Source organism: Amphimedon queenslandica, unplaced genomic scaffold (genome assembly GCF_000090795.2).
Source record: "Amphimedon queenslandica unplaced genomic scaffold, v1.1 AMPQUscaffold_13496, whole genome shotgun sequence".
Classification (NCBI taxonomy): Eukaryota; Metazoa; Porifera; class Demospongiae; order Haplosclerida; family Niphatidae; genus Amphimedon; species Amphimedon queenslandica.
Window position 1 is genome coordinate 338,432 of NW_003546268.1, and position 23,058 is coordinate 361,489.

The 23,058-nt window shown below is 33.0% G+C and overlaps 4 protein-coding genes across 4 annotated transcripts in view; 2 read left to right on the top strand and 2 right to left on the bottom strand.

Moving 5' to 3' along the window:
- LOC100639220 (hydroxyacid-oxoacid transhydrogenase, mitochondrial-like) overlaps positions 1–2,720 on the bottom strand; it is a 3,584-nt gene extending 864 nt beyond the window's left edge. The window contains exons 1-9 of the mRNA XM_019993395.1: positions 2,636–2,720; positions 2,482–2,584; positions 2,338–2,442; positions 1,518–1,621; positions 1,278–1,474; positions 1,152–1,229; positions 1,002–1,107; positions 806–958; positions 16–114 (exon numbers count right to left, since the gene is read on the bottom strand). Coding sequence (XP_019848954.1) covers positions 16–114; positions 806–958; positions 1,002–1,107; positions 1,152–1,229; positions 1,278–1,474; positions 1,518–1,621; positions 2,338–2,442; positions 2,482–2,584; positions 2,636–2,691 — 1,001 coding nt within the window. The 5' untranslated portion in view covers positions 2,692–2,720. The remainder of the gene's footprint in view (positions 1–15; positions 115–805; positions 959–1,001; positions 1,108–1,151; positions 1,230–1,277; positions 1,475–1,517; positions 1,622–2,337; positions 2,443–2,481; positions 2,585–2,635) is intronic.
- A 10-nt stretch (positions 2,721–2,730) lies between these two features.
- LOC100636567 (tubby protein homolog) lies at positions 2,731–5,554 on the top strand. The gene is made up of 14 exons (XM_003384241.3): positions 2,731–2,835; positions 2,878–2,929; positions 3,447–3,695; positions 3,740–3,783; positions 3,824–3,914; positions 3,955–4,088; positions 4,256–4,323; positions 4,373–4,487; positions 4,536–4,648; positions 4,707–4,809; positions 4,857–4,955; positions 5,010–5,097; positions 5,152–5,235; positions 5,289–5,554. Exons 1-14 carry the CDS (start codon positions 2,776–2,778, stop codon positions 5,420–5,422), a joined length of 1,434 nt encoding a protein of 477 aa, XP_003384289.3. The 5' UTR covers positions 2,731–2,775; the 3' UTR covers positions 5,423–5,554.
- LOC105316789 (protein kintoun-like) lies at positions 5,453–10,162 on the bottom strand. The gene is made up of 13 exons (XM_011411984.2): positions 10,079–10,162; positions 9,942–10,037; positions 9,808–9,876; positions 7,557–7,731; positions 7,442–7,506; positions 7,241–7,393; positions 7,082–7,197; positions 6,921–7,029; positions 6,790–6,870; positions 6,337–6,741; positions 6,079–6,282; positions 5,959–6,027; positions 5,453–5,906 (listed from the first exon to the last, which is right to left on the bottom strand). The coding sequence occupies exons 1-13, from the start codon at positions 10,121–10,123 to the stop codon at positions 5,577–5,579; spliced, it is 1,917 nt and encodes a 638-aa protein (XP_011410286.1). The 5' UTR covers positions 10,124–10,162; the 3' UTR covers positions 5,453–5,576.
- A 51-nt stretch (positions 10,163–10,213) lies between these two features.
- On the top strand, positions 10,214–20,498 carry LOC100639347 (diacylglycerol kinase zeta-like). The gene is made up of 32 exons (XM_019993361.1): positions 10,214–10,331; positions 10,817–11,183; positions 13,197–13,263; positions 13,350–13,433; positions 13,489–13,534; positions 13,637–13,737; positions 15,299–15,400; positions 15,459–15,611; positions 16,920–17,048; positions 17,096–17,250; positions 17,299–17,476; positions 17,565–17,672; positions 17,717–17,825; positions 17,873–17,928; positions 17,975–18,037; positions 18,088–18,219; positions 18,270–18,338; positions 18,391–18,590; positions 18,648–18,745; positions 18,806–18,937; positions 19,035–19,191; positions 19,246–19,286; positions 19,334–19,388; positions 19,442–19,546; positions 19,601–19,657; positions 19,708–19,731; positions 19,783–19,846; positions 19,897–20,017; positions 20,082–20,118; positions 20,164–20,263; positions 20,311–20,374; positions 20,437–20,498. The coding sequence occupies exons 2-32, from the start codon at positions 10,837–10,839 to the stop codon at positions 20,496–20,498; spliced, it is 3,216 nt and encodes a 1,071-aa protein (XP_019848920.1). The 5' UTR covers positions 10,214–10,331; positions 10,817–10,836.
- The last annotated feature ends 2,560 nt before the right edge of the window (positions 20,499–23,058 follow it).

Below are 23,058 nucleotides of genomic sequence, written 5' to 3' on the forward strand. Positions count from 1 at the left end.
CAGTATAATACATACGGTAAATGTACTCCAGCATTTCCAAATCCAATTCCAGCACACATACTAGCCAAATGCATAGCACCTCTTGCCTCAATATCATCAGAATCATTGACAGATCTATTCATGGTAAACTTTAATAGCAGATTAAGTAGCAAGAGGCTATGTTAACTAATTATAGTATTGACCAAGTATTATGATCAGAAATGATTTGAAATTTATGGTTACATGGAGTACAAAATTTGTCATTGCCACTCAGTCTATAGGAACTGTTACTACCACAATGACGATTCTAGGCTTGTGGGTTGCCATCTACATTTAATATCTTAAGGAGACAATTATTAGCCTGTACTTATAATTAGCAATTTTCATGATACTGACATTTGGCTGGTATTTAATTTAGCGTTTTTGATCATTTAATATTAATAAGTAGACTATTAATAATTTATTAGAAACTAAAGTCAGCTGACTTAAAGTCACTTAAGTTAGCGATTTTTTAAAATCGCTAAAATTTGTTAAATGAAATACCTGCTAACACAACAATTGTCTCCTTAAGGTAGTCAAAAAAGAAAGTGTCTGTCAGAGTCACACTAACTAGCCAATTCCTATTTATGAACAAAATGTCAGTTTCATTGTACTGCATATGAAAGGATGGTGACAGTAGAGCCTCAGTAACTGATAACTGATTTTTGATTATAGCTGATTAAAACAAAATTTCACTACCATTAACTATGCAATCATAATTATTATGTAATTATAATGCTAGTCCAATAAACTAGTCTATTATTTAAAGTGTAGTAAATATTTTTACCTTAGAAAGTATTGTTGAATAGTTTTTAATGCTTCCTTAGACCAAATATCAGAAATTGGATTACTGCCCTGGTAGGCTGGACGAAAGATTGGGTTACTAGGAGCTTCACCTCTTTCATTAAAGGGAACAGCAGTGTATGATTCAAGAGCGTGGCTATAAACAAAATAATAATACAATTAGTAACATGAAATCTTACCATAAAACATCAAATCCACTAAAAACAGCAACATTCTTTGGCATTGTTGTTACATGCTCTGGATCAATCAAACCTAAAGTTGGCCTTAAAGCACGGTTACCAATTCCTTTGAAAATTAAAAATATTAAGCTGACTCAAAAATGTAGAAACCTGTTTTAGCTTTCAATGGCTTATAGTCAAAAATAACAACCCCAGTTGTTTCACTACCTGTACCTGCAGTGGTTGGAACTAGAACACTTTGAGTAATTAATGTTTTCCAATAATTGATTTTCTTACCACATATCAATGGTTTCAAAGGATTTACAACTGGTAATCCTTTTCCTATTGGGACATTAACAAAGTCTAAAAAGTCATTTTCAGGATGACACGAGTATAAATTGGCGGCTTTAGCTGTATCCATAACAGATCCACCTCCAACTGCTAAGAATGCATCAAAGGTTTTTTGAGAAGCAAATGATATTGCCTTTTTAAGACTAAGATGAGATATTATCATAAATATGGCACCAAGTTCTTTACCTTTCTTCCGTTGGTTCTATTTCTATTCCACTATATATTGAATAATTAATTCCATTTGCAGTGAGCGAGTTTATGACTTTAGACATTACAGGCAATTTTTGAAGCTGCAAAATTAAATTTAAAATCACTATAATTTTGGCACAAATAAATTTAGCAAATACATATACCCATGTTTTTCATAAAATTGACTCCCAAATTAGCTCTTTTTGTTAGGGCATTTTTCAGACATAATTAAGGAACTAAATGCTTAAAATAACTGGCTCTATTCAAGGATTGCAATTTTGCAGATTTCTTCCAAATTTGAGAAATGTTCATAAAGATAAAACGTCTCATGTTAAAATTTTATGATTAAAATCTGCAAATTAGAAATTTAGCCGATTCAATTTCCTCAAAAACTACTAAATCAATGACTTACGCTAATAATAATTTGAGTCACTTCCAAAAATTGGCCAAACTATTGTTTTTAACCAAAAGTGGTTACCAAAATATTTCCTGATTAGCTAAATACATCAAGCTGCTTAGCTGCATCAAAACATATGTGTACTCTTGATTGTAATAATGACATAATTAAAGAAATGTGTTGTACTTCTCACAGAAAATTGTACTGTAACTAAGCTAACAATAATGGCAATTAAAACTAATAATGATTATGCATATTCTAAATTCAGTAATTACGACCACATGCTAATGTCTCTATTGTACAACAGTCTATGAGAGGTGGAATCATTTAGAAATACAGTTTTCACTGCTAAAATAGATGTAACAATTTTTAAAAATTGTGTCACAAACTTGCAATACTTTATGATAATGTTACACTTACATTTTCATCAGTAAAAACACCAACAAGTTTTGACTTCATATTTGCTAAATCAAGGCCAACTTCTTGTGTCACACCATGACCATATCGAACAGTTGAGGTTGCTAACTGTAACTGAGAATAAAATGGTATCATATGTCACTTTACTTCAAAGGCATATTCCTGGTTACCAGCTAGCTTGCTGTACCTTGATTCTGGTCTGCTTGTGCTTAGTCTGCTGAAACTGTGAGAATGTGCAGGGCACTGACAGCTATAAAAAGAATAATGATAAAGGAAATTGTGTATAATGACACTGGTATACCTCTGCTCAGATAATGCCACCAAAAGTCGTTTTACAGTCTCTCTCGTAGCAGCCATAGATAGATCAGCAGCCCTGCCCCTCCTTCGACCACACCCATAATAAATTTTATTGGGTGTGACAAAACAAGAATTGTTTTTCATATGATGGCTGAAAGTAAAGATCCTTTCTTAGTAGACCGGGAATTAAAACTTGGACGTCAGGTATGGTACAATTGAAGTTGCATGGTTGTAATTTTTTCTTAGAGGGAAGTTCTTGAGCAAAAGAGGCGAGTGAGACAGCAGCAAGTCCATGCAGGTTAGCTCACAGTACAGTTTTGAAAAAGAGGTATCCATAGGTGGTAGTTGTCCTCTCAGTATAGCATTATTGAGTGAGTTTAGGTATGTAGGCATTGCATGGTATCCTTTGAAACTGTGCGACATTATAGCTCCTCCTTCTTGTACAGCACCATACCCTAGTCTCGCGAGTCAGACTCATAGCCTACTGTCATTTGGGTGGATGGTAGGGACCAAATGACCATAAGCTGGGGAATATTTTGGCTTGTGAGATTAGCCATGCCCTAGTTTACATGTACTTGAGTATTGAGATTATGTTCATTCCTTTTACTGCCACACAGTGTTCCTCTTTGTATATTTGGGGTTGCTAGTCATCAAGAGTGTGTGTAATAACTCTACCTGAAATTTTTGCACTTTCATATAGTCATGTTTAAGTTTGCATTTTGAGTAAAAATTGATGTGGTACTCACCACGTTTTGTCCACAAAAATTAATTCTTTATTAGAGCTATGTACATGTACATGTATTATCCTTTCTTAGGAATGATAACAGCTAGTGGTTTTGGTTCACGACCAACTAGCAGTCGGTCAGTTAAATCTGGGCAAGCAACTCTCGTGTCTAGCAATGATACAAGTTTACCTCCAGTCGTTGATAATACTGTTGATGATATTTCACGTGTGACTAGTGCTAATTTGTTGATTCCTCCAGAATCACCTGTGAAGACTTTGATGACAGATTCTGCAAAGAAGAAGAATGTAGTTGACTCACCTACACTAGACAGTACACCTGGTAAGTAACAGTATTGTACCTCTACCATGTTCACTTTTGCAAAGTTAAAAAAGTTGAAGCTACTATAACTTCGACAGAGTCATCTGAGGTACATGTCTTGTTTTGCTTTAATTAACAAAAATGTATAGGACATAGTACCTTCTACTGTCTCACTTTCCGAAAAACTGATATCCTTAGGGCTCAGTGCTGCTGTAGGATATCAATCAGATAGTTCAGAAGGTATATCATAAATAGTAATATCATAATTCTGGTTTCTTAGATTTTGAAGAAGACGAAGGGGAATTTAATGATTTTACACCAGCTGTTTCTCCTCTGCATGAAGTATCTGTTTTACCTCAAGGAACGCATCCAGTTAGTGAGCAGAGAGCAAAGTCACCAGCTGAAGGATCTTCTGTGAGTTTAAAGTGCAGTGATTGTTAGTTTTGGAGTGTACAGTTGTTTGCTTGAAATCCTGCATTGCTATTTATTTGCTGCTGCTGACCATTTTGTGCCATATAATTAAGTTTATTGTTTATAGCATACATGTATCTTAGATTATCTTAATTGTATAATTTTTACAGTTAGATCCATTGGATATTAGACTGAACAGTGATGGTACTGTGGAGGATTTGAGTAGAATTGTGTTTAGGTATTGTTACTTTAACTTCAATTTACATTTTAATCAATTATTGTACTAGGGTACCAAAAGAAAGTGGGATTGTTAAATGCCGAATTACACGAGATAAGCAAGGCTTAGACAAGCACATGTATCCAGTCTACTATTTAAATCTAGAACAAGATTGTCATAAAAAGGTGACATAACTGGATAATTGAAGTTCCTCTAATGATTTTTTTCTAAAGGCATTTTTATTGGCTGGCCGTAAAAAGAAACGCTCCCGTTCGTCATATTATGTAATTTCTGTTGATTCTGTAGATATGTCACGTAGTGGAGAAAGTTTTGTGGCAAAACTAAGGTAAAGCTATGTACATGTAGGTTTGTTGTATTGTCTTCAAATTGTTTCTCATTTTAAGATCAAATTTTGTTGGAACCAGTTTTACAGCATATGACAATGGACACAAACCACCAAAGGGCAATTATGACATTCTGAGAGAAGAATTAGTTTTAATTAATTATGTGAGAATTGTTATGCATGTTAGTTTCATGGTAGATTCATTTCATAGGAAACTAATGTGTTAGGATTTAAAGGTCCCAGAAAAATGAATGTAGTTATTCCTGCTCTAGATAAAGATGGTGAAAGAATGAAAGTAAAGCCAAATACTGTAAGATTGCACTATTAATATTAGCAATGGTTGATTTGATGTTTGATTTGCAAGGATTCTGATACATTGCTGGAGCGCTTTAAAAATGACGAAACATCTCATTTAATCAAACTTCATAACAAACAACCAATCTGGTCTGATGGTAAGTGAACAATGAATTGACATAATGTATGTTATTATTATATAATAATTGCAGAAACCCAAGCTTATGTATTAAATTTTCATGGGAGAGTTACTCAGGCATCTGTAAAAAATTTTCAGCTAGTTCATTCATCTAATGGTAAGGCTTATGTATTTAAGAGCATGCATGCAGGTAATGTTCATTACTTGTAGAAGACTATATAGTTGTTCAATTTGGACGAATATCTGAAGACACATTTACACTCGATTATCGATTTCCTATGTGTGCTGTACAAGCATTTTCAATTGCTCTGAGCAGCTTTGATTCAAAGTGGGCCTGTGAATAACTTTTTTTGGAATTGGATGGAAAAATAATATCACTTTTAAACTCTACAATGTTGTACTTAGTATTACATGTATATTCACACTTTACAAAGTTATTTTGTCTGAGAGACAGTTTTACATAATATTGTAAGTGATAACGATGTCCATTACAGTAATCTAGTCTAAATCAAAGATAAGAGTGTTTGAAAATGTCGGGATACTTTCTTTGATAATTATTGGTTTCTCTTCCTTTGCATCCTTCTCCTCCTCAAGTAAAACTGTTTCTTTCTCTGCATGTTCTTGTTTGTCATCATCAACACATTCTCCCTCTGTTGATAGTGTAACAGTTTTATCATCATTAACCGTAACTGTAGAGAGCGGATTCTCTACATGTTCTTGTGTGTCATCATCTTCAGCCTGTACACATTTTCCCTCTGTTGATAGTGTAACGGTAGCTTTGTCATCATTAACAGTAGTAGAGACTGGAGTTGATAAACTATTGGTGTGCTAAATACAATACAGTAAACTATCAAACTTAATAGTACTAAAATTAACTCACCCACGGATCTGGATAATGTACACTTTGAATAATATCGACTAAACTGTTTTCATTTAGAAAATCTTTTTTCTAAATAGTGATAAAATACAATTATACACATACTAGTGTGTAAAAACTAACCTCTGTTTGGTTAGAATTAATGCCAAAATAAAATGACTGCCAGTCATGATTGTCTTTCTTGTTTTCAAAAACCTGTTTCTTGAACCGCAAAACCACATTGTCATCAGATACACTGAAACCAGACTCATTGGAAATAAGACGACAGTCTTCGTGGAATGACACATAAAAGGAGTATGCACCAGTACTTCTAAAAGTAATTTGAGCCTATCATCAATATTAAGTTTAAATTTGCATCAAAAAATAATGCTATTAACATACTGAATTGGTATCGATATGGTAGGTAATAGTTGATGCTTTTACTTGAGAAACATGAAGCACAAATGAGATGATGTCCTTTTCCTGATTAAAACTGAAAGGTGGACACTGCCATTGCTCCATAACTGACCAATCAGATTTCACTATGCAGGGCTCTGAAGTTTCAGTATTTATTTGATCAAGTTTCTCTTCACCAGTGCTCTCCTCATCAAAAGTTGATATGTTTTCTGTTTCTGACACCTCATCATTGTTTTCAAGAGCATTAACATCATCTTGAACTGACAATGGTAGAGTTGTATGGTTCTTAACAGGCAATGGTATCACTTGTAGGGTAAGTACAAGACTCTTATTTTGTTTATGAAATTTTGCTATACCATTGTCTTCATCAACAGGATATGCCAGAGGAAGCTAGAAGTATAAATTAAATTAAAACAAACTTTATGAAATTAATCATACTTCTAAGTGATACAAAGGATCAGAGTTATGAAGAATAACCAATTTTTCATAGATATCAACATCTAACTTGGCAGCAGTTGTCTGAAAAGAAAATAGGCACCATGTACACATGTAAGAAAAATCTCACTAACCAGCTTCGGAAGCTCAATAGTAATAATAATCCTTGTTGGTCGCTTGTTGTTTGTTTGACTGTAAGTAAAATCTTGGCAATCAAAATCGCCTGAGTAAACAATAGAATATCTTAAAAGAATTAAGACATTTTAACATGAAAAATGTGGCACCAATTGGTTACTTTGGCTCAGTAGGGTCAGTACTGGTGCCATTTGAAGTCTTTGGTTTCTTTTCGTTTTTTTCTTCTTGTAGAGGGGGATATGGGACTTTCAGGTGACCAATTGGTTCTGGAGTCTTCTAATGTAGGAATTCTTAAAAATAATTTCAATATATGACTTACTTTGTCAGTTCTTTTTCTAATAACTGTTGGATGTGGGTTACCTTTGTATGGCTGCTTAAGTCTCTTTATATGCTTTCGATCTATATTGACTTTTAAATCTTTCTCGATTCCATCAAGAGCTGTAGATTCAATCAAATCACAAAACTTTGGCATCTAAAACTACAATAAAACGATGCTATCATAGGTGTCCTACTATTAAACCTCTTTCCCTTTCTTGTAAGTGGCAGGATTAAAAATGGCATCAAAAATTGTAATCCGATTATTAGCTAAAAAAATCAAAGTACATTAAAAGGACAAGAGTGGCAATACAAAATACCTTTATCAACATCCTCTCTAGCAGGAGTTAGACTATAAGGAATGGACCACATAGTCTTAGTGGCTCCAATCTCCCTTTCATTAGGCATAGCTGGCTCAATTAAATCACAGCAACATATGTTAATAAAAACTTTCTTCTTTGATGGTACAAGACATGTTTTAAGTACATGGCCAGGCTAAAAATGTACATGTAATTGAATTTGTAAAGTGATAATCATTTGATATTCAAGTACTGCTACATGTGCATGTATGTATGTACACATATACATACATTGTAATTTACTAACTATAATATTTGTAAACATGGTACTATTCTTGAATGAATTGGCAATGTTATAAGCTTTTTGATTTTTTACTGAATGTAATTGTAGACTTAAAGCAATACTTTTGTTGCACAAGAAACAGTAAACACTACTAGCATGCTCTAGCCAACAGGATGTTTATGTTAAGACAATAGAGTGATCTTAAAAGGAGAAGTGGTTGTGACAATCAATATTACCATGAGGTATTTGTGTGGTTTGACTTCATGGTCAGGTCAAAATGATGAAATACATACTTCAGCTGGTAGATGCTTTTATACATGTACATACCGTGCATACATGTATTTTTTGCATCTCTTTGCAGTTATTTCAAAATGATGACAATGTGTAGACAATGAATTAAATATACATGTATGTCCTAATTGTTTATAATTCATTTTGCTTTCTCTGGCAAAGTACATGTACAACAAAAATTAGAGGACAAATGTATTGTTAAAAGTTTTGGCCAATAGAGATGCTATACCCATTCTAAGAGCACTTTCACTTGGTAGAGTCTTCATTTTAGCAACTGAAAATTTTACAATGATGATACATCAGTGACCTAACAATTTTTGATGAAAGGTATGGGTGATTTGACCTTTGATACATGTACATACTACATACGTATTGCAGGAATTGAGCAGCATGTAAATTCTATGAATGTGTTGTTATAGGCCTAGCATCATTATAGTAAATTAAGGCTAATATATATACATGTACATGCACCGATTATTGTTTAATGAATGTGTGGTCTAATTAGGTACAATAATTACAATAACACTTCAGACGTGCTGGGGAATACTGTGCACATGTTTTGTACTGCCAATAAAGGCAGTCACATGGCCAGATGCAATACATACAATGAATTATTGTTTGCCAAAAAGATCATCTTATTCAGAAATGAATAAATTATTATCATCAAATTATGCTGATTATAGGTCAATATAATATTACTAAGTGCATGTTTCATTTAGGGGGGGGGGCATTTGCATTCTAGCTTTGGTTTGTACCAAATATGTAACTTGATTCATTTTATAAGTTACCTGAACTATGCACTTGCATGCATCCTCTTCTATACACTGTACATGTACTTTAGTTGTAAGCTCGTAAACAAAATACTATAAACAAATGTAGCACTAATATTTTTAGGGATATAAAATTTTGTGAAAATTTTTCCTGCTAGCATTTGCAGACAAAAAATTTCATGAAATGCTAATCCATTCATTGAACAAGGTGTGGCATGCAAATTCTGAATGGAACTTAATTTTGAAAATTATAACCACCTGCAAGTCAAATTAATGCAACTTATTTTTTACTGGTTCTATAGCCAAATTATGTCTGGTAATTTTTTCACTCGACCACAAAATTAAAAAATTACAACAAAAATTACTAAATACATTATACATACATGTTTACAAACACATTTGGTCATAAAGCAATGCAGTGTAAATGTTCTTTTAAAACTTAGTGTTTGTGTTCGAATACAAATAGAGGAACATGAGGTTATTAGATAACATCAGAAATCATAGCGCGTGGCAATTTGGTACAGAGTGCATACAGCAGTACATGTAGTGTTATACATGTCCACATGTGAGTGTTGCTATTATTAAATGTTAAAGTTTGGCCTAGGCAGCAAAAGCAGATTTCTAAACTACTATTTGGATGAGAATATGAATTTCAAAATTGTAAATCTAAACTGGTCATTGCATTTGAGTGCATGAATTCAAAACTATGCCATGGCAATGTACATGTACATCAACACATATACATGTAGCTCACAAACATGTAAGTTGCTAGTCCCATAGCATATAGATCATTGCCAATGCTATTCAAATGGACTGAATATATACTTATAGACTGAGCATTAATAGTGGGCTGTCAGCTCAGCTGTGAGTATGACGCCACAGTACTACATGTATATACATGTACATGACGCACACACAACATTTGTACCGTAGGATGAATAAACTTCACATCAACACCTCTTTCTTGTTCCAATTTTGCAATTTCTTCTTCATATAGCTATTATGTACAAACATCTCACAATAAATTAATGGAGTCTTATGTATATATATATGTATACATACCCTTTTATTTTCTGGATTTGATATCTCTTCTGCATATTCAGCTAAAAGCTTTCGAAATTCTTCCTTCTTCAGAGCTTCGACCAAACGATTTGCTTCCTGAATACAGATAAAATAACGATTAGCAAGTTTTGTTATACATCTTGTGTCATTTTGAAATCTTCACGTCCTGAGCCTGCAGCCATTTTGGGAGGAGTAAATTACTTTGATCGATCACGTGATATTTCAGTATTCATTGCCATTATTAATAAATTAAATAAGGACTTGCTAATCAGCGCTATCTCTTACTGGAGACTCTGTAAAGACGAATTGTTTGGAAGACCGAAGCTCTTGTCCTTTTGATATATGACGAAAGCCCCAGCCCAGTGACTCAGTGGATGCAGGAGTGATCAGGTAGGATGCCGTCTTATTGGTACTTTTGAATGTTGTTCTTTTTCCGCTGGATGGCCCTCACCGTTCTCATTATTGTAGATGTATATATGTGTACATGTAATTTGTGTGTTTGCATTGTGTGATTTTGTGTATAAATTGCGTTCTGAGAGAGACCTTTTGCCTGTGGTTTTCTATTGAATGTAAACAACCCTGTCCAATGAATACTGTTAGATTTCTTATACATGTAGTTTGGCTAAGACAAATGGACTATTTATTATTCTTCTTGGCCAAGTATCAACAAAGTAGGAGCAAGTTTTAATCCACTGATTATAATTAATTTCATTGTCATTACGTTTTTTTGTTGTTGATACTTTTGAAGTTGTGCATTTTGTGCTTCATATTGTCTAACTGTATTAATTGAACCTTACATGTACATGTAGGTTAATTTGTGTCTATTACTAAGTTACAGTTAGTTGCACTTGTTTAATTTTGTTATTCATATTCAGGTTTCGTAGTCATAGCTACAATGTCGTCTAGTGATAGGAAGAAACACTCTTTGGAAGGTTTTGTGACATCAACTGTTCCTCTAGCCTTACTTCCTAACTCTCGTAATACTGATGATGAAGAGCCTTCCGGTGCTAGTCAGTGGTATGTTCCGTCAGATCCTCACAGATTAAAAAAGACTCAAGCTGGTGAAAGTTCGCATGAAGCAGTTCAATTACTACACGAGGATGTTTTTGATCCTAATGCTGCACAACCTCTCAAGCCACGTGATGTGGAGCAGAAGCAAATATTCAAGGAGCGACCCTTGTCTAGTGATTCTGAAGTTCTTTCTATGCAAACAGTGCTTATGCAGCTTGATAAAGAAGAAGAGTAAGTTTTCTTAATAGATATGATTGTAGTATTTTCTAATGATTGCTCTTTTTATTCATTTTTTATTGTTTATATGTAATAACCATGCCATACGTACCTTTATATTGACATCTATTCCATGCATTTGTTTAAGTAATGATGTAGAAAATTTTCATGTCCAATGTATGTACATGTAGTAATAAGTGAGGATACTTGATTATGGTTACAAAAATTTGGATATACAATGTACATGTAGTTTGTGTGAATTTGGCAACCATTTTTATTTAGTCTACACTCTACTTATACAGGTGCATGCTGTAGTTACTCCAAATATTAATTTCATTTTGAATGTATGTAGTTAATATGAATGTACATGTATATATTATATGCTTGTGCATGTACTTGCATTTTATATGATTGCTATCTGGACGTTTGATATTTTAAATGTATCACTGTAATCACTAAAATTTAAGGAAAGTAAATTGTATTATTTTAGCAATTTCTGGTTAATTTTATACATGTATGTGCTGTGAATAATTACATGTGCATCATGTGTATGTGTGCTGACAAACTGTGTGTGTATGAAATACTGTAGTGTGGATTTTTCCAAGTATAGTAATATTTATGATTGACCTGTATCCGAATGTTAAAAAAAACTAATTTCCACTCTTCTGCCATCTTCTACTGTGCAAGATTAAAATTTAATTTTGCTAAATTTATAAAATTTGTAAAATTTGTTGTCCTTGAAAAGTACATGTACGTACATTTTCTGGCATCAATTTTTATAAACACTGATCATGCATCTGTATATTTTGGTGTGGGTTTCTTATTAATTAACATGCTACACGTACATGTACATGGCAGTGTATGGACATTATTTGCTGTTTACTTTACTAAATGTACATTGTACTTTACATCAATAATAAATTAAGCTTAAGTTATAGTACATGCATTTACATTAGTGGGAATTTTCGCTTGTACAGTTAAAAATGAGTGCAACTCGTACTTATTTTGAAGTTAATCTGAATAGTTTAGTTTATGAACACGAGTACATATGCAACTATAAGACACCACAAGAGCTGATGTGCTTCACATGCTTTTACCACTATTATTTTTGCTGTGGCTTTAGGTCTTGTTAGAAAAGACATCAGAATTTTATTTCCCTCTGTCTCAAAAGATATTTATCTTGTGTACATGTACAGTACATGTATGATGTATGCTACATGTACATGTACATGTAGATCCATACATATACATTTATGTGAAGTAAATGTTTGTATTGTCAGACCCATCCTTCATTTTTGGTATTAGAACGTTGGGCTATTACCAAGAGAGGGAACAGGTAGAGCCATTTCCTTTTAGCATACAAAAAGAATAATGAATTAATGTAATGCTGGCATACATGTGTTTCATAACCATTTAAAAGGTCTAGAGTCACTTGGTGTCAGTTTGTGGCACCAAGTGGCATGAGTGTACTGACATGTACAGTATATATGAGAACTGGAATTATATAAACATTGTAAATGGTATTTATTTTTTTGACTTGCTTTTAGAAACTTTATTTATAAAGGAATGTTTTCTTTGTAGAAAAGAAAGCTCTAAATCTGTTCTCCCCTATTGAGCACATTTTATTCTACTCATATGCATGTACATGTGGCACATACATGTACATGTACACATGCACATGCAGCTTTCTTGTTGTAGAAGTAACTGATCAATATTAATTATTATTTTGTACATTTTATTCTGTTGCGCCCCTCTACAAACGTTTAAATATATTTTTGAATGACACCTTATCATGTACATGTACTGTACTTTGTGTACATTGTACATGTACATCATAGCAATCAATTATTGTTTTGTTAATATTTTTTCGGGCTACCAAAATTTTAGTCTGATTTATGTTCACCTTAAGTTGTTATGGAACTCACCACTTTATGCAGCACGTGCATGTACCTATACATGTGTACTGTGTATATTTTTCAAAGATATATATGTACATTTGTATATTTTAACTGATTGGTTTTTGTGTAGAAATCGCCGTCGCCATACCCTTCAGCTGGATCATTATACTAAAGTGATGCAACCTGTTTCCTGGGAGGTATGTACGTGTACATGCATATGCATACATGTACACATGTCTGCTGTATAATTGAATTCTATGATTGGCTTTCTGTTTGCTAATAGGAAACAGCTGAAGATAATTGTCATTTGTGGGTTGAAAGGGACACAAGGGAAGCTTGTTACCTTAATGATACTCAGTATTGTCAAGTAAGCTTATATAATACTGTGGGTAGTAGTGATAGCTATACTGCCATTAATATAGGATCAAAAAATAGTGCATCCAAAGAGACAAAAAGTTCGCTGCTCAGGTAAAGTATTGTCTATTTCACTATTTGTACTGTGCGAAGCACATGTACATGTACTTTACTTTTACTATGTATATTTATCATTTACTATGCATGTCACATCAGCATGCAGAATTTTAGTTCACACTACTTGTATGAAGCAGTTGTGCTATGAAGGAGTCTTTTGTAAATCTACTTTTCGTGAAATTAAGCAGAAAGAGAAAAAAGTTAGTTTTATTGTAGAGCACAAATTGGCATATTATTTACTTATTACTATAATGCCCTTTGCCCTGCTAGGCCTAATTAGTCACTGAAAATTTGCTGTTTGCTCAGAATTTTGTTGTTTGTGCACCAGTGTTATGCAAAAGTGAAATTGGGTGTGATGTATTGTTGTGTATTGTTGTATTATGTGCATGTAATTACTTTTAGTTCCATTTGTCAATTGAATAAACATTGCGGTCCTCTGGATTAGTTCCAAATCCTGTCTTTTTGCAACATTGTTGACACTATATGCCCTACTATAAACTCAGACTTTACTCCTGCTTTTTGTTGGAGAATGTTAAAAATGTACTATCTATGCATGCATAGGTTTAATGCATGTTCTATTTACATGTACTTGTACATTGCCATGCACGTACCATTTAATTGAGAGTACGATATGTAAATTAATGAGTAAGATAATTATGTAAACTTCATCATGCTTCATTTTTGTTGTGATTACAAATTCTTATTTGCAGTAATTGATTTAGTATGTCGTATGACACTACACTTAGTGACACTGACAGTGTTTCTAATTGTTTAACCTGATTATCAATATTTTAATACTCATTAAGATGAATTATAGTTAAATGGGTATATAAGCCTCATCAATCATTTGTTATACACTATGTTGTTGGTTGGGAGAGCTCAAAATAATGTAACTATTTTTCTTTCCTTCATTGGGTAAAACACATGATGTACATGTAAGCAAAACTAGGCAATATGCTAAGTCTTATATCTCATCATGCTTATCTATGTACATGTACATGTACATACATGTACATGTAGTTTAGTGATACTTGCTGTCGTTGTTTATGTGGTTTTGTTGTTGTTTTGTGTATTGGTCATAATAGTATTGTCTAAAGTTTTACTTTTATTGTTGATTTTAAATTTCTTGTACCAATTTGATTTTTGTCCAGTGATGGCAAATATTGTACATGTACATGTCTAAGGTACATCATATATATCATGTTATGTGGCATTTTTGTACATGTGCATTGCATGTGCATTCATATTCAAGTAAATTTTAGTACAATGTACATGTGCTTAAGTGGGACTTTCATTTTGTTTTTTGAGCAATGTGGGTGTTTTATACTGTAGTTGTAGTTTTGTTGTGCTACATTTAATATTGTTATAATGTGCTTATTGCTCTATATTCAAGGGCTGTGATTAACATATCAAATACATTTAGCACTTTTTGTTTGTGACTTTTAGTGAAAATGAATGACTTTAAAGATTTGCTAACGATAATAAATATTAAATACATGTGTCACTTATCAACCTCGAAATGTAATATTATTGGATTACAGTGAAAATATGCAGTACATGTACATGCATGTACATATATCTCTCAGTGTACAGGATTTACAATGTATGTGCACATGTACAGTGTTTATCGTCTGTATCATATTGTAATACATGTAAAAAATGTACATAGAAGTTCGTTATATCATTTAATCTGAATATTGAACTATACTTGCTACATGCATATGTGTATATTTCTTTTTAACTGCATTTTACTTTGCTTAGAGTTCCATTCAACATCATTTTCTTAAGAGACGGAAATTGAGTGGGAAATGTTCTGGTAATTGTGGCAGAGGATTTGGCAATTTTAAAAGTTTTTCTGGAAGAGTAAGAAATAAATAAGAATTGTTATACATGTATATATATTTTTATATTGTCATAAAAGGTGTTTGAAGGTTTCAGTTGCTCATGGTGTGGAGACTCTTATCATTTAGGCTGTTTTAGTGAAAAACTTCGTGATGAAATTTGTCATCTTGGACCTCTTCGAAATTTGATTATTCCATCATCATGGATCATTAAATTGCCTCAAATAGAACCTGTAAGTAATTTTTATGCATGTGCATGTACAAAAAGGTACTTACCCATTATAGTATTTACGTGTATGACATACATGTACACACTGTACTGTAGGTCAGGATACATTCATGGCTGCAATTAATCGTGATTTTTTTGCTGTACCCAGCAATTACCATATAGCTACCAGATGTGATTTTTAATTGGAAAAGACGCAATATTAAAGCAAAGCACTCTGCTGCAGTAGTCTTGAGTTGTTGTTCTTCTTGTTGTGTCTTTGAAGCTGCTTTAACTAGTTCTTTTTACTTACTTTGTCTCTCTACCCATTTCACTTAATGTTTATTGATTTGGGAATGGCTTGTTATCAAGACTGAGTGACCATCAATGATTAGCAGTAAGCAGCTTGGAGGCAGAGGTCCATACAGGAAGCTAACAAAAGCTGCTAAAGACTAGAAGTTTAGCTGAGTATTGTATCACGTGGTTTTATTGTCATAGCAAAGCTCTAATGGTTTCCATGGTATTTAATTGGTATTTTTATTACCACAAGTCATTGCAACCACAAATATATCCTGACCTACACGTATGGTAAACTTTGTTTATTGATTGTACAGTACTAATTGACTACTAAATTGTAATTTTAGTACTTTTTAGAAGTTGTAATAATGGACCTTTAAGTTATTAATTTACATGATACATGTACATTGTACAGTATTGGGCACAATTACATGTAAATGTAATGCATCTACATGTACTTGCATATTTATTGCTATAGCTATAACTTAACCTACATGTATTTGTCTTTTTCGCAATTGTTATTTTACATGAACTATAGTTACAGTTGTATAACTTATTTAGTATTAATACTTCTTGTAATTTGTATCAAGTATTTCTGTAAACACTCTCCTTAATTTGCTATGTTAGTAAACAATAACAGTGCACACCCTTACAAAAATGGCCAAGTTCATCTCTTATGCATGAGGATTATCAAATTTGTTAGACTTTACGTATAACCTTCATGAAAAGGTTTAAATATTTTGCAAGCACATGTACAGTGTATTAGATCATTAGATGTACATGTATGTCTAACATGTACATGATTCAATTTATTTGTTGGTTATGTGTACATGTACATATTATTTCACTTTCATATTTGAAGTTATTTTTGTAATACACATGTGAATGTGCTTTCATGTTGATAAAAGATACACACTCAAGCGTCTTTTTTAGGCTTTATTTTGTACAGTACTACAACTGTACATGTAGAAGCTGTTGTTTTGAGTGGGTGTGATATACATAACATGTGTGTTTCATTAATCATTGTAATACTTGATAGGAGCCATCACCTGATCCTGAGAAAACAGGAGCAGCAGCTTTTGGAAGTTCCCGTAAGAAAAAAACTAGTAGAAGACGAACGCGACGTAACCCAAGCTCTTCTGATGATCGTGCCTCTAAGTTTTTCACTGTAAGCTGATTCTGTAGGCTGCTAAATGAGTTATATGTTTGTTTTAGGTTAAGCCTTTTGTGTCTAGTAATCATAAGCCTTTGCTTGTTTTTATCAATCCTAAAAGTGGTGGCAATCAGGGTGCTAAACTAATGCAAAATTTTCAGTGGCTTCTCAATCCTCGTCAAGTCTTTGATTTAACTAAAGGAGGACCAAAATTTGGGTATGAATTAATGTACAAAAACTGGTATTGTGATTATGTGTTACGTAGTTTAACGTTGTTCAAGAACTGCTCCAATATGAGGATATTAGCATGTGGTGGTGATGGCACTGTTGGTTGGGTCCTGTCTGTACTTGACCAACTTGATTTTAAACCTGTTCCTCCCTCTGTAGCTGTTCTTCCGCTAGGAACTGGCAATGATTTAGCTCGTGTTTTGAATTGGGGAGGTGTAAGTGTCTTTTCACATGCTGTACATGTACTGTACACTATTTTAACATTAAAAGGATACCCTTTCACAAATACTTTATCTTTTATAGTCATACGGTGATGAGCCATTGGAGAATGTTTTGATGCATGTAGAGAATGGGTCTACAGTTGAATTAGATAGATGGGTCATTTCAATCTGGCGTAATGAAGACGTTGAGGTATTAACTTAGTGTGCATGGGATAATAATAATTTAATTAATAGAATTATGATGATTTTGAAGGAAAAGAAGATATTCCTCTACATGTTGTAAATAATTACCTTAGCATTGGAGCTGATGCTCAAGTTTCTTTAGATTTTCATGACAGCAGAGGTCAGTTGAGATAAATGTACATGTACGGCAATTATTTAATATTATAGAAGCCAATCCACAGAAGTACAATAATAGATTCAAGAATAAATTTGCCTATTCAAGGGTATGTAACCCTGTTAAGAAATAAGTTATCTTTATGTTTATTGTAGTTAACTGGGCAAGAGCTGGTTTTGAGAAAATTTGCAAATATGACTGATAGTATAAGATTGATTGTAAGTTGATCCTTTACATGTTAATAATTATTGAGTATTCATTGTGTCAGGGAGATGGGCATGACTTCACTCAGCACATACGTCAGCTTAGACTTGAAGCTCTTTGTTTTCTTAACATTACTTCTTATGGATCTGGCAACAATCCCTGGGGTGCTCCTCCACCTGGTACTTTTAGTGGAAGAGTAAGCATAAGAATTAATAAGATTAGTAATTTATATGTATTTATGTGTAGCATCAAATTGGTGCTCAAGCAATGGATGATGGATTAATAGAAATTGTTGGTTTTTGGGCTTCAACTTTTGTAAGTGAAATTGATATTGCAGTAATGCATTTTAAAAAACCAAATTGTATAGCCTAAGCTTTTAATGGGAGCACATGGAGAAAGAATAGCGCACTGTCAGCATATCAAGATATATACTTATACGTCCCTTCCTATACAAATTGATGGAGAGGCGTGTAAGCTCAAGCCATCAATTATTGAAATAGTTCATCAAAATAAGGCACTAATGGTAAAGAAGGAAGCGTTGCGTACACATGCTTCTCCTCTTAGAGGGTTAGTGCAATATTAAACAACTTCTGTCTCTTTTTTATTAAATCTGCTGGCCTTCAGGATTAGTGATAATTATCAGTTGAAGCTTTCAGTGTCAAAAGTGACCTATGAACAGTATCACAATCTCCATTCAGATCTTAAAGAAATAAAAAAAGCTGGTAATTTGTTCTGAATATAATAATAATTATTAAATTAAATGCATAATTATTTACATGTAGCTGTGGGGCTTGGTCTAGTTATAACAACAGCAAGTCAGAGCCTTCGTTCTTTGAGACCTCGAATTGAAAGGTTTACACAATCATCGGAACATAGTAGAGCCACACTTTCTAAAAACTGGCAATATTTGGATGGTATGTATGCATGTACATGTATAGTCTATGTGCTATTGTCTTTTTTGTACAATATACACACACATAATCTCTTTTAAAAATACTTCATTCTTTTTAGTTGCATCTACTGGCCGGCTAGATCAAGTTTTTCAAATACTTCCTGAGCAGGAGGAGTCTGTTCTTGTTGGTAATATGCTGTCTGATGGTATATTAGTTATAGACTGTGAATCATTATCACCTGTTAACCCTGATGATCATGTGGTGGCAGAACCACCGTAAGAAAATATTATGTTAATAAAACACTATTTAAACTTTGTTTTGTTTTTTAGCCCTGAAAAGCCAATATCGGCACAGAGAAAAGATTCTTATAGTATGTACATGTACTGTATTGCATTAATTAGTTTGTGTTCATAATAGCAATGGCTGTTGATTTATCAGATAATGAATTACTTTCAGAGGGAGGAACAACAAGGTCTCAATAATACACTGTATGTAATATCTAATGGTCACTTTTGGTATTTACAGAAATAATAAAGAAGAAACACAATCTGGTGCACCTTTAGGCAGTAAGGAGTCCTTAAGCTCTACACCTAAGAGTCCTGATACAGAAGGTTATGATAGCGACAGATGGTTAGTGGTTTTATGGTGCATGCATGTAATACTATGTACCTAATGAATGTGTAGCTTGTTACCAGAATTTGAAACTGGTCTCTCTCCCCTCCCAAAACTAGACTCATCAAAGTAAATACCTAATAATGCACTAATCATGAATTTATTATTTTAAATTATAGTTCTGATGATGAATCGGAGTCTGGGTATGTTAGTTAGTGAGTCTTATGTTACTGTTAGCAAATATTATTTTGCAGGCAATCTTATGCTTCACTTCAAAAAGCACTTTTTGATGCAGTGAAAAGGGGGAACCTGAAAAAAGTAATATAATTCACTTGTAGTGTTTGATCAATTTATTATTATTATGACAGGTTGAAGAGGTTCACCACAAGGGTGCTAGACTAGCTAATGTTGATCAACATGGATTGAGTCCTCTTCATCATGCAGCAAGACTTGGAAGAAAAGATGTTGTGCAGTATCTTGTGAGCAATGGTATGAAGGACACATACAGAACATGTACAATAAAAGAGTTATTTAATGCTTCTATATTTTTTAGTTCCTAGAGATTCTTTGGACTTGCAAGATGAAGAAAAGTAAGAAATATTTTGTTGGGTTAGTTGGTAAAATAATAATTACAGGGCTCAGACAGCACTCCATAAGGCAGCTTGGTATGGATATAGAGGAATCTGCAAAATCCTTGTTGATGCTGGAGCTTCTTTATTGAGAACTGATTATCAGGTTTTATGAACAAGATTAGTTTATACTAATTAAGTAATTATTTTTAGGCTAATACTCCTTACCTTAAATCAATTGAAAGTGAAGATCCCAAATTGCAGGAGTACCTGCAACGTGAGTAAAAATGGCTTCATTTTTTGTTTAATTTTAATCTTTATGATTATTGCATTGTGTAGGAAAAGAAAGAGAGGAAAAGATTAGATATGAAATTGAAGAAATTGAAGAAGTGGCCGTTTAATAGAAATTTTGACTTGAAATACATGATTATTAATTTTTATAAGGAATTTTTATGCTTAATAAATTTATTGCTAATTTTTATTATTTTTCCTCAAATGTTCAGCTTCTTTCCTTTAGCAAGTCTAACAATTCTTTCTTTTGTAAGCTTAGCTTCAAAAATAGCAACCCTGTCCTGAAGAATAAAATGATCAAACATGACAACTATTTGTCAACACAAGCTTCCTGTCAAGTTGCTAAGGAGCATGAAGGCAAAGATCAAGTGCTCTATTTTTAGCAAAGCAAGTGTGGAGACAAGCAATAGTGTAGGAAGAACTCATTGTGTAACTGGCTTGTGATGCTTTACATTAAAATCACAACTCTCATAAGAATCTGACCTCATTAGCCGGGGACACTTTGAAAGCCAATATAAAGAAAAGAAGTATTTTGTGTACCCCTGAGTGCCAAGTGGATAAAAGTTAGAAGTTGGTAGAGACTTTGAAAGAAAGTACTAAAAGTTCAACCACTTAATTAATCAAGTTAGTAAGGACTACAAATGCAAGAGGGGTTTACTTTATAAGCTCATAATATTACAAGGTAACAGTGGAGCACACATGTGGTCAGTAGATAAAAATGATTACTCTGGAAGGTTCTTAAAAGGTTTTTCCAGTCAACAACAAAGCAAGTGACCACAATGTTTTATGACATAAGTAACACTCATAAACATCATTTGCACATTCTTTATTATGCTTCTATTATTTTAAAATCAAATAAAGCAAAGGAGCACTCCAGAGAAAGAAATATATCACTAGGAGGCTTTGTACTTCAAACAGAAGTGTGCTCTTGATTGTCATCACTTTTCACATTTGATGCTCAAAAACTCCATTTCAGTCTTGATACCTCAATTCTTCTTTCAGGTGACAACAAGCAAGGATCCTGCAGGTAATACGTAAAGCAGCGACCAAAATAGGAAAATAAACTAGTTATAACAAAAAGAAAAGAGCACGCCAAAGTTTTCAGCCATTTTATTTGCATGCAGTAGGCTTCACATTACATTTTGATGATGAAAACCAGCTCAATTGAAATTGTCAATACGTGATTTAGTATTAACAGTGATCATAATCTCATAAAGTACTATGTAGTATAAAGTACTTTGAAAGTACATGTACTTTATGGGATATACACTCAAATCTTAAAGTTAACTATACTCTAAAATGGTAAATTTTAATTTTTGAAAAGGAATAAATAAAAAATAAAAAATTCAAAACAAAATTTTTTGATTTCGGAACAGGATGATATTTTAAAATTAAAATCAGTGAAAGTTCATTTCCAAATTATTTTCAAATTGAAATCTTTACAGATTTATGGTACATGTACTACAATAACAAGCACATGTAAAAATAACTATTTACACTAACAATGAGTTTTTCTTTTCTTCTGTCCTTTCCAGTTTTCATGAACACTAGTCCCTCTTTCTCCATCTTTTGAAGTCTGGATTGAAGCTTCAATGCCTTTTTATGCTCTTCTATAGCTTTACTTATCTATAAGGGAATAAGTCAAAATAAAAAAATACACACATACTAGCTATTACTTCTGTATACCTTAGCTAATTTATCAAGCAAATTGTTTCACAACAATTATAGCTATAGAATATTAGAATATAAAATGGCTCATCTAAAATATCTGGTAGAAGAAATTAATTTGCCAAATTTTCAGAAAAAACTATGTTTTAGCTATGAAGCCTGCTACCATAGGACGCCTTTTTTTCAAGGGCTATAAATTTTGCAGATTTTGCAATTTTTTGAAGATTCGCAAAAATTACTTTAGTGAAAATCAAATTATTATGGTAAAAGATGGAAAATGGTATAATTAAATCCGCAAAGTAGATTTTTAGGCAAATTTGCAAAATTTACAGCCCTCGAAAAAAGGCACCCTAAGGTATTTTGCTTCAGCAATGAGGGGTGTACATATAGCTTGCTATAAATAGCTTACACTATCACAATGAAAATAATACAAAAAAATCAAATTAACCTCAATGCTTCATTACCCTCTGGGCCTAAGATTTATGAAACTCTACGTCCTCTTTAATCTGTGCCTGGTGATGTTTCTCTATCAGTGGAATCTCAACCATTTCCTTTAGACCTGGCAATATATAGGGGGCTTTAATGTGCTTTAAAAATATAAATAACCAGTTATTGTAGTTATCATGGTTATTGAATAGACATGCAGAAATGCAGTACTGCAGTTTATAGGCATCTTGCAAAGTTATCTATGGTTATCTATGGTTATCCATAGTTATCTATGGTTATCCATGATTATTTATGGTTATCCATGATTATTTATGGTTATCCATGGTTATTTATGGTTATCCATGGTTATTTATGCAGTCGAGCCGCACCCTACCGGAAAACCTCTTCGTTAAGAAGTTTTGTTTGCACGAGTGACTCCCACGCATAGCTATTTTAATGAAATCTTGAATATACTTTTAAAATAATATTCATTACACAGTCATGAATTCACTCTTAAGATTTTATACTCAATTGGGCAATATAATTTAGCAGGTGGATTCAAAGTATAACAACGTG